The sequence below is a fragment of the Sorex fumeus genome, unplaced genomic scaffold (genome assembly GCF_029834395.1).
Source record: "Sorex fumeus unplaced genomic scaffold, SorFum_2.1 ptg000043l, whole genome shotgun sequence".
Taxonomy (NCBI): domain Eukaryota; kingdom Metazoa; phylum Chordata; class Mammalia; order Eulipotyphla; family Soricidae; genus Sorex; species Sorex fumeus.
Window position 1 is genome coordinate 12,765,548 of NW_026606100.1, and position 12,392 is coordinate 12,777,939.

General features: G+C 34.9%; 1 protein-coding gene across 1 annotated transcript in view; it reads right to left on the reverse strand.

Annotated features, from left to right (window-relative positions):
- Positions 1-12,392, reverse strand: part of PCDH15 (protocadherin related 15) — a 743,595-nt gene that overhangs the window by 22,832 nt on the left and 708,371 nt on the right. Inside the window, exon 30 of the mRNA XM_056120664.1 lies at positions 2,281-2,499. Within this exon, the coding sequence (XP_055976639.1) occupies positions 2,281-2,499 (219 nt within the window). The remainder of the gene's footprint in view (positions 1-2,280; positions 2,500-12,392) is intronic.

Here is a 12,392-nt window from a genome sequence, read left to right on the forward strand (position 1 = left end):
TGACATAAAAGAAACACTACTTTAATTCAAAAAAATTAAAGTTGTGTGCACTTTATTATTACTGTCACAGTCATATGAGCTGTTAAAAAATTCATTATAGGAAAACAAAGGAATGGACAAAATGGAATAAGAAAAAAATAGATTAAAACATTGACATGTGAAATTCAACTTTGAAAAAGAAATGGAGAATTAAAGATGATTCGATCTTTATAATTGGTTTCTTCGTTTACTGAGCTTGGAAAATATTAAAGTAATAGAATCAGGCAACCAGTCCTGATTAGGCTCTTTTCCAGGCTTTTAAGTTGAAGGTATAGATGGAAAACGCTACTCTGGGTAATGAGTTCACAACACTTTTCCCCCTCTATTTCTTAGTTTTCCATACATGTCTATCAAATTTTAAAGACACACCTTAAAATGAAAGAATAACCATTAATTTAAATCGTATTTACAAGTGGAATATGAAAATATAAGGGTTGGTTTTTAAAATATTAAAAATTTTCTTTTAAATATGAGCAGTATAAATCTCATTTTTGTGTTAATATTAAATATAGAATGCAGGGAACAAATTATGTTTTAACTAAAATTCAGTTAAAATATATAATTCGATGCTTAATGTTAAGTATCTTCATTGCTTTTCCTAAACTTCAGACCATAGAGTATGACTGCATGATACATAAATTTTCATCATTACATTTTGTGCTCAACATTCTTTTTTACTGACTTTACTGTTATCATGCATAATAAAGCTTTGAGGGAAGAAAAAGTTGAAAGGAAACTGGTAGTTAATACAAAAAATCTAATAGGTGTTTCATGTAATAAATTTATTTACAGAAATTATATTTGGCATATTTACTAACTTCTTAATGAGAAAAATTATACCAACATAAATGTTATATTTGGCACTTAATATTAGTCTGTGGTAGAAATACTTTTAATTTTCAGATTTAAATTTTATCTTAGTTTTTTATATCAAGAAATTCATATCATTTAGGGTTTCTGTTATAAATTTCTATTTAATGGCAACCTGGATACCTCACTTCTTAACCTACTCCTAGATTTTTCTCTTTACCTATCATTGTCAATAAGACCATGTTCAAAATATGTAGTCCTTTATTATAAAATTTTCCCGTACCTAACATTAATAAGGGCTGGAGTGATAGCACAGCGGGTAGGGTGTTCGCCTTACACGCAGCCAACATGGCCGACCCGAGTTCGATTCCTCCGCCCCTCTCGGAGAGCCCAGAAAGCTACCGAGAGTATTCGATATGCCAGACACAGTAACAACAAAGTCTCCAATGGAGACGTTACTGGGCCCGCTCGAGCAAATCGACGATCAACGGGAGGGCCTTTACCTTACCTTACCTAATATTAATAAAAAATATATACTCGCCAGTCCATAAATCACTGAAATTAGCTACAGTTTTTAACTACTATGAAGGTGATAAAAATAAAAACATATATTTTAAATTAACATATTTTTACATATAAACCAGAAATATTTAAGCAAGTACAGTCAAAAAAAAGTTGTCAGATAATGTAAGATGTACTCTACTAAAACTGAAAGAAAAGTAACTACATGGAAAATTAAATACAATGCTGTATTATTTAAAATCATTTTCCAACACTATGATTCTCTCTCTGCATGGGTTAGACTTATCAATATGAATAAAAATATTTCATAACAATGTAGTTAGACTACAGACTTTGCTTTGGAACTGGACAAAGTAGCTGTCTGCAGAAGATATTCTATTGCTTTTCCCCAAAGTTCTTACCTTTTCTTCAATTCCTCTTACCTGATGAAGAATGTAAGCAAGGTTATGAGTTAACCTTTCATTCCTACTGAATGAAAACATACCAGGGCCTGTATAAGTCTATTTGGAATATGTGAAAAATAAAGTGGAAGTTTCTATTATTTCCTTTAGAGGAACATTATTTGGTTCAAGAGAAAAAAGGTAAAGGTAAAGGCCCTCCCGTTGATCGTTGATTTGCTCGAGCGGGCCCAGTAACGTCTCCATTGGAGACTGTTGCTACTGTGTCTGGCATATCGAATACTCTCGGTAGCTTGCCGGGCTCTCCGAGAGGGGCGGAGGAATCGAACTCGGGTCAGCCATGTTGGCCGCTTGTAAGGCGAACGCCCTACTGCTGTGCTATCGCTCCAGCCCTAGAGAAATAAGTACATCCATAATGATACTCTGAAACTACAACAGTATGTTATTAGGGATGAGTTTTGATAGCAACATCTTGAGGAACTATCCATATACATCACCTACAAATACTTACTGTCTGTAGCTGACCAAAACCACCAAGATGGCAGGAATACAGCAGAGGATGATGATGAATGCCAGAGCTAGCAATGCCCCTTCTGTGTAGCCTAGACTTTCTCCTCGTTTTTTAATGCTGGTCACTGCCTCTGGAGTCCGGATCTCCAGAATGCGTCCACCTTCCCCATAATACGGCTGAAAGTCTTTATTGATATCGAGCAGTTTGCCATCCAAAAATCTTTATTATTAGATAAATAGTAAAATCAATAAATATCAGAGTAAAACTTTTTAAAACAATATCTTGATATTTTCTTTAAGTAAATAACAAACTCAGAATGAAGTCTTATGAGAAAGGCATAAATAATAAGGGAAAGCAAGTAAAAAGAGTAGTTATACATATATAGATATGTATCAAATGCATTAATTACAATGAACCTTTCTTAATATGACTAAAGTAATTATCAGTATTATTGTCCCTAATATCCATATGTTAATGTTACTTTATTCAGTAGTTATCTAGAATATATGCCATTCTAAATGATAAAGCATAACTTAAAATTATATTCCTGTTTTATATCCTCGTACCTTCAGAATAAGAGTGTGTCAGACTGAAGTAAAGGCTGACCCTCAGAGCAGTGGCATGAGCAGAGATATCAGAGACAGACCAATAGGTGTAGAGAGAGATAACCTTTGACAAAGGATCTAGGCATATGAAATAGGGCAAGGAAAATCTCTTCAACAGACAATGTGGGAAAACTGGTCATCCACAAGGGGAAAAATAACTAGGATCTTAATTCACACTGTAAGAAAAATGGATTAAAATCCTCAGTATTAGACCATAGTCCACAAATCTTATAGGTAGATCTCTTTGTGATGTTGACTCTAGAAGAATCTTCAATGAATAAATTCCACTAGCAAAGCAAACGGGCACCAAAAAAAAAAAAAAAAAAGCTTCTGCACTACAAAAAAAAAAGTCGACTGGAATAAAAATAAATTCCCTAAAAACAGAGAAAGCATTTGTTCACCGTCCACCTTGCAAAGGACTGGTATCCAAATTGTATAAAGTAGTTGAAAAACTTAACAATAACAACAAAACCACCACATCAAAATACGGGCAGAAAAATGTGAATAGGCATTTCCTCAAAGAAGACATACAGATAGCAAACAGGAATACAAAAAGTGTTAATTGCTTATAACTGGGGGCATGCAAATTTAAAAAAAAATCCTATATCACCTCATGCCAGTGAGATAGGCCCACATCAAAAATATTTGAAACAAGCAGCACTGGCAAGGATATGGGGGAAAAGTTTGCTCATTCACTACTGGCAGGACAGCCATATGGACCAGTCTCTATAGAAAAAAGCATGGACATAACTCAAAAACTAATGAATGAGCTTCATCTGACCCAGAAATTTTACATCTATTCAAAAAAACCAAAAATGAGACCTCAAAAATGTGTTTGCACAACTGTTCATTGCAGTACTGTTCACAATAGCAAGAATTTGGAAACACTTAAATAACCCAGCCCAATAACAAAGAAACAAAGAAAATGCAATAGTCATACACAATTGAATGTTACTCAGCAATTAAAACTGATAATGAATGGCCATTGGTAACAGATTCTGAGAGCTTGCCAGAACCTCCAAGAGTCTGACCCCTAAGCACAAAGATAGGAATAGGATCCAGGTACAAACCTCTAAACAGAAAAAGACTATTCAAAACATTGTAGTATTAATTCTACTGTCCTTTGGTACTTTATCACAAATCACATATATAAGGCATATCTAATTTTTGTACCTTTAAAATTAAACATTTTTCTGTTTTAATGATTTTTAAACAATAATTATTTTTCAAGGGTTTAATAAACTCTTTAAAATTTTTGTCAATAATGTAATAAAACATTTCATTATATTTTTAGCTGTTTTGATGATAGTAACTGCAGTTTTTAATCTCACTTATCTAGAATTATTGGGTTATGTATTATTGTTTCTTAAGCACATTTTTTATTAATACTCAGTTTCTTTTTTTCTTAAGATGCAATGATATTCCTATATATATACTTCATGTTACAAATTAATTTTCGAATGTCCTCTCACTTCAGCAAAGTTGGAAAAGTATGATCAATGTATTTTACATTTTCTTCTTGAGGGAGAAAAATTGATCTCATTAATCTTTTGTTAAACAGTTAGATTCATCTATCTATCAATAGGAACTTTGCTGTCTCTAACATCCGTGCCAATCCCCGAAGATAGAATCTTATTGGCCATTGCTGAAGTGTGTCCTAATTCATACTGAGTTAATGGGAGCAGAAGAAAGACATATTCCTATTGGCAAGAGGGGAAACACTTCATCTAAGTCTTACATGGAGTTTCTTTACCCAGAAGCATGAGAAGAATTCAAAGAATGGAGAACATATACAGTATTACACTATCTCATATAATTTTGCTTTCTGCTATGGAGTTCTGAAAAAACTTAATTTCCTCCAAAAGAATATCTGTAAAGATATATTCTACCATGGGTTGTCGAGATTCCTAGTATGTATTATGATCATCTTTTCTTTTGTTATTTCCCCTAGAAATAGAACAAAGTTTTTGGATTCAACATCAATTTCTTCATCAGTAAAGAAGTATGACTTTTCCTTTAGTTTCATTTTCTCTTGACATTGTTGTTAAATTCTTTTTCATAAGGGTCAGGTGAATAGGTCCCTTCCTACTATCCTGCCAGCATTAATTGACTTCTGTTCATCACTGATATGATAAAATATTAAACCAATTCTCTACACTGTAATTTACTCAATTGATGTGTCACATGTCAGCATTTATTTCTGCTACCCGGGTTTGATTCCTCCACCCATCTCAGAGAGCCCGGCAAGCTACTGAGAGTATCTCACCCGCATGGCAAAGCTCGTCAGCACAGCAAAGCCTGGCAAGCTCCCTGTGACATATTCGATATGCCAAACACAGTAACAACAAGTCATCACGATGGAGATGTTACTGGGTTCGCTCGAGCAAATTGATGAACTAATGGGAGGACTGTGACCATGACCATGACCATTTACTAGTATGAAACACAATTCAAAGTATGATGTGTATCAATCAATCTACAATGCATTTTATTATGATCATTTTAGTGTTACAGTGTCAGTATATAGAAAATTCTAGGGAATAATGAGGAGTAGAATATATTCTATACATCATAAGCACTCACTCATACCTGAAGAGCAGTTCAATTCTCAATTTCCCTAGTTTGAACACATACTGGGGTTCTGAATCAGGTTTACAGAGTAAACAATGGTGAACATGTATGTCCATATCTATTATTCTTATGTAAGGTATTTGCTTAATAAAGCATACTAGAAAAGGTCTCTGTCATCTATTCAGCTCTATCATCTAATTATGTTTTAGTAATTTTTACATTTATCTTATATCCTTAATATTCCATTTTTCTGCAATTAGGAATTTGAAGGGATCTTGATTAAATGTTAGTATCCATCTTTCATTTTATAACAGTAATCTTTTAAACACAATTTTTTAAAAAATAACTTTGTAGCATATTAAGATTTACTCTACTGTCTACTGTCTACAGCTTCCTGTTACCATGTGGAGAGACTAATATTTATCAAATTGGGCTTATAGAAAAAAGGTCCTTAAGATATAATTATACTTGTCTATTTTTCTAATTTAATTAATTTTATTTAAATTAGTATTTATTTTGAGTTCCACCCTTACGGGAAAAATATGGTAGAACAGAATAATTTAAAATTTCAAGCACGGAGCCTGTGAGATTGTACAATGGATAAGGTGCTTGTCTTGTAGACATGCTCTCCTCCCCCAATCACACCAGGAGTGATCCCTGAAAGCAGTGGCAGGGATTCACTGACTGAATGCAGCTAGTGTGACCCTCAAATAAACATGATTGTAAGCGTGGCATCAAATTACAGAATGTGATGATTTTCTTCACAGAGAGTTGAAAATACAGTATCATGGCTGGAAAATGTAGAAGCGATCAAAACATTTAAAATTCAATCGAATTTTTAATGTTAAGTATATGTTACATGTGAGTTTGACATAAGAGAACCATAAACACAACAGGGGTTGTACTCACAAATCTTTTTTTGGATTCTTTCAAAATAGAATGAGGACAAAAATAAGAGACAAAGAGCCATTCCCTTCAGAGTACAGGGGTAGAGGATTAAATCAACAAAGTTTGGTGCACTTAATATTTCTCTGTCCTTCTACCATATAAAATAAAGGCATTAAGTCCTAGAGAGAGAGAAGGAAATACTCTTATCCCTTGGGCTATGACTAAGGTCTGTAAGAGGAAAGGGATTAGCAGAACAATTAAACTTGGGTGCAAGGCCCTTCACAGCACAGCACTACTGGTATGGGAGGTACACTCAACAACACAAACAAAAGTAAGATACTATTGTTATGCAAAAGAAGAGTTGAAAAAACCTCAAATATAAGAAAAAAATTAAAATCAATGATCATATCCATAGATGGCAGGGAAATAATCTGACATGAGCCAGCAACCATTGAGATAAAAACTCTCAGTAAAATAGGAATTGAAGGAATTTTCCTCAACATACTCAAAGCAATTTACCACAAGCCTACAGTAAATATTATACTCACTGGGGAAAAATTAAAATCCTTCAAAGACTGGGGACAAGTCAATGATATCCACTCTCATTATTTCTTTTCAATATTGTACTGGAAGTACTTACTACAATTAGCAAGAACAAGATATCAATGCATCCAGAAAGAAAAGGAAGAAATTTAGCTTTTTTATGTGAGGGTGCCATAATATTATATTGAGACAACTCAAAAACTCTGCAAAAGAGGTCCTGGAAATGATTTTTATAGTAAAGTGGCAGTAAACAAAATTAACTTGCAGAAGTTCATAATAGAAGAGACAGTCCGATTAATAGCTGTGTCTCAGAAAATCAAGTACAGAATGCTGGAGTGATAACACCACGAGTATGGTGTTTGCCTTGCACACGGCCAACCCGGGTTCAATTCTCAGCGTTCTATATAGTCTCCGAGTACTGTCAAGAGTAATTCCTGAGTGCATGAGCCAGGAGGAACCTATGTGTTATGTGTTTACTGGGTGTAACCAAAAAAGAAAAAAAAATCAAGTACAGAGAAGCTCGCTTAACTAAAGAGGCAAAAGGCCTAAACAAAGAAAAATACAAAACACTAAAGAAATGAAAGAAAACATAAGTCACAAGGAAACATATCCCGTGTTTGATTATTTGGAGAATTAAGTTAATCAAAATACTCCCCAAAGTATTATACAGATTCAAAGCAATCCCTACAAGAATATGCTATGCCATTTTTTCAAGGAAATGAATTGAACATTCCTGAAATTTATGTAGAAAAGTAATACTCCACCACCTCCAGTAACAAAAGCAATCCTCAGGAAAAAGAGATAGGGTACATTACTTTCCACAACTTCAAACTGTACAAAGTAGTAGTGATTAAAAAACAGCATGACCATGAATTAAAGACTGACTCACAGATCAATGGAATAGATTTGAAAACCCAAAACCCAGAGACTGTTGGGTATATGGTCAGTTAATCTTTGCTAAAGGAGTAAAACACATGAAGTGAAGCAAAAAAAGCCCATTCAATATGTGGTGCTGGGAATAGTGGTCAGCCACATGGAAAACAAAACAACACAAAAAACAAAAACTGACCTTAGGCCTCTTTTTAATACCATGCACAGAACTCAAATCAATATGGATCAAAGACGGAGATATCAGATCTGAATCTGTAAGGTGCATAGAGTAAATATATATATACAGAGCTATCAATGACATTAAAAGTGGAGACAACTTTAAGGATGAAACCTCACTGACTAGGCAAGTGGAAGCAAAGATAAATGAGACTACACTAAATTAAACTTCTGCACCTCAATAGAAATGATAACCACAATACAAAGACAGTCTACAGACTGAGAAGTATTATTTGCCCACCATTCATCCAATAAAGGGTTAATACCCAAGATATGGGGCTGGAAGGATAGCACAGTGTGTAGCGCATTTGCCTTGCACACAGCCCACCCAGGTTCTATTCCTCTGTCTTTCTCAGAAAGCCTGGCATTCTACTGAGAGTATTCTGCCACACAAACTACCCATGATGTATTCGATATGCCAAAAACAGTAACAACAAGTCTCACAATGGAGAAATTACTGGTGCCCGCTTGAGAAAATTGATGAACAATGGGAGTACAGTGCTACCCAAGATATATAAACCACTGGTAAAAATTTACAAGAAAAAAAATCTAACCCCATTAAATATGGAAGAAGAAATGAATAGAAACTTCCTCAAAGAAGAAATGCAAAAGGCTTCAAAGAGCATATGAAGATGATTTATATATATCAGGGAAATACAAATCAAAACAATGAGATACCACCTCATAGCAAAGAGACTGGCACTTACCAGAAAAAACAACAACAACAACAACAGAAGTCAATGCAGCCACACCCACATTTCATTGTCCCAGTGGACAATGTCCCATGTAAGCTCCTCAACTGACCTTGCTCCAGAGAATTGTAAGTAAATGTCAAAAGAGACCAATAAGCTCCAAAAATTTCTAGGATAATTGGTCCAGGCTGAGACCTCTAGGAGGATCTGGGGTAGGAGTGGAGGGCACGTCAATTCTCCCACTACCAAAGCTCTGGCAGCCACACTAACATTCCAACAACTGTTGCCAGGATCCTGGCTGGACTGCCAAGTTAAATGCTGTGGAATTCCTGGAGTGATATCCCCAAAGTCTATGATACTAACATCTCAATAGCAGCCCACAGATTGGATGGGAATGTAAAGTAAAAGCCAACTAATCTGGACTAATGAAAACATTAACACAGAAGGCTTAACTTGCAACAATAGCTTAGTAAACCCTGACAAGGAGTTAATGTCTCCGACAACTTTCACATGTTTTCTTTTACTGAAATATTTTTTGATCCTTTTATTAGTCACTTAGTGGTAATAATCAATATAAAATAAATTATTGTGTCCTTCCATGGGGCCAGGCTTGAATGGTGACTGGGAAAATGGAGACAATGGTAGAAGAAAGTTCACAGTGGTGCTGGAGGCTTGTATTGGAATATTGAATACTTGTAATAAATCTTCATGAGAAACTTTTTCAATCAGGTGTTTAAATATAGTGGGGGATAAAATCCTTCTGGACTCAACATTGTGGGAAATATAATTGTACCAAAAATAAAAAAAAAAAGGAAAAAACCAACAACCAGTGTTAGCGTGAATTCGTGGAGACAAGGATCCTCAATAGTGGTGGTGGGGGTATTGACTGTTCCAGCCCTTTTAAAAGACAATATGGATATTCCTCAAAAAATTAGGAGTGATCTTCCATATGACCCAGCAATTCCACCTCAGGGCCCCCAAACACAATGCAGAAATTAGATCTGCACTCTTACATTCGTTGCAGCACTACTCACACTAGTGAAAATCTGGAAATAATCCAAGCGTTCAAGATAATTGACTGTATAAAGAAGCTATGGTACATAAAGAAAAATTATTCAGACTTGAGAGAGGATAAACTCATGCAATTTTCTGATACATGGATAGATCTAAAGAGTATCATACTAAGTGAAATAAATCACAGGTAGAGGGACAGACTGAATTCACTCACATGTGGGATATAAAGAAATGTAGTAGGAGAATAACTCCTGTCTGAAGGCAATACAAACAAAAAGCAGGAAAACTGGTCCTTGTCACTGGAGAGGTGAGATATATCAGGGAAAAGACGACTATGACCATCCTGGAGGGACATGGTCACTGAACTAGGACTTGTTGCTGAAAGGGTTTAAATTGATATGCACAATATCCTGTCAGAAACAATATTATAAGCCACCAAACCTAAAAGGTAAAAAAAGAGAAAAAGGAAATAATGCCTGCTGTAGTGGGAAGCCAGGTCAGGTGGGGGGTGGGGCAGGAGGGACACTAGGGACATTGGTGGAGGATCGTGGGCATTTGTGAAGATAATGGTGTTGGAAGAATATTCTTCTAACACCATCATTCCTAAAATGGTAGATGCCTTTGAGTACATTGGAAACTCAAGCATGAATAAATTTGTAACTCTGTAATTCGTGTTGACTCAATGAAGCAGTTAAACATTAGGAAAAAAGAACAAAAACATCTTAAAAGCTGTATCCCAAGTCCTAGTCATTCAGTACACACAAGAACAGGGGCTTCCTAGGCCACTATTACTGTATCATCATTACAAGAATAGAGTCACGAAACTAAAAGAAAAATCTTGCACTGTGTTTTTTCATAGTACAAGATGAGACCATAGAACAAAATATCTGGCATGGTTCAGACCTGCAGACTCTGTTAAAAACATAAAGAAAGCAACAAAACCAGACCCGGAGATAACACAGCTATTGGAACTAGAGAGGAAGGGATTTTTTTATTTAACTGAAGCAAGATAGTGTTTATCAAACAAAACTTATGTAGAAAATGTTGCGGGGATAGGGAAGGAGGAAATAAATATATACTCAATAAAGAAACTAAGTTTGAAAGAGGGACATGAGGCAATCAAGGGATGTGTTCAAAGGAAAAAAATGAGCTTTAAATACAAAACCTAGAGAGAGACTTTGATACAATTACAAAATATCAATCTTAGGAAAAGTTGAAATGATAAGTAAATTTGAAAGAAATTCATAAAGCGATTAAAAGTATATAAACAGCAATATTCTATAAATTCAACTGTGGATAGTCCTTATGTGGATAGTCCTTCAATGAACTTAAATGTATACTGATAACAGTTGGATCCATTAACTTAAAAGAGCATATGGAAGTTATCATAGTAAATCACAATGACAAATGACAGCGGCAGTGACCAGGGGCCTGAAGACAAATCAGTGGTGTTGAGGTGAAGGACATACCTAAACCAAAGAGCAATAACGCTCCAGCAGGAAACCCCAATTATTGCAATCAAACTTAAATATGTCTATTAGAGGAAGGCTGGTGGGTAAGAGGGAAACTGGGACATTGGTGGAAGACAGTTGACACCAAGTGGTGGGATTGGTGCTGGAATATTGTATTCCTGAAACTCTATTCTAAACAACTTTGCAAATTATTGCGCTTTAATAAAAAAAATGTAAACCCTAATAGCAACACAGAAAAATGGTCTGTGTGTTGAATAAAGACTGTAGAATCCATACATTATGAAAAAATGGAAATAAATTTTGAAGATAATGCCTGAGAATATTGCAGAAATAAAACCAACACACAAAAAGCACAAGTTTAAGAGCCACAAGAAGGCAAGCAGTACGAAAATAGTACACATTTCTGAAAACATAGACAATTCAGATAGTTAAAAAAATTAGGACATTGACACATGTAATTTTCAGAAGAAATATAATATTCCATTACATAATTCATCTCCATTATTTGATATAAAATTTATTGTTATAAATTTTTAAAATAAAATGAACTACTTGGAGGAAATATCCTTTTTGATTCTTATCCTTTTAACCAAAGAATTAATTATCTTAAGAATCACAGTGAAGCTAAACATATTGAAATGTCTAGTAATGATCTTCTAGTACAATTTTCTAATGCAACTGTTCCATTTAAAAAACTAAATTCTCAATAACTTCTATAACTACAGAATGGATAACAGTCATACTGTTACCCATTTTGGTTAATATGCAACATATTCCTTAGGGCAGAGCCCTGGATCAAGACCGAGAGCGTATATTTTGCAAGTGCCCTTGATCCTTGCCCCACGGCAGCACGCCCCACCAAAGCACCATCTGGTGTGGCTCAGGTTGAATCCAGAAGTGCTGGGCTGAGCTCCACCTAGTCCTGGACAAGAACGTGTTCCAGAAACCTAACACTACTGGGTATACCCTGCACAACAAAAGCATATATGTGTGTCGCATAAAATAGTAACTATAATCTTATTGTCTTCATTTCAGGTGGAATCTGCTGAGGAAAAAATATAAGTATTTTTTGGTTATTCCATCCTCACCTCAGTTAAAGGAATGACTTACAACTATTCTCTATTGGCTTCTTTTTTTGAGTTATGAATATTTAAAATTAATTTAAACTTCTATTTTTCACAATCTGATCTAGGTTTGGAAAACTCTATTTAATGAGGCTA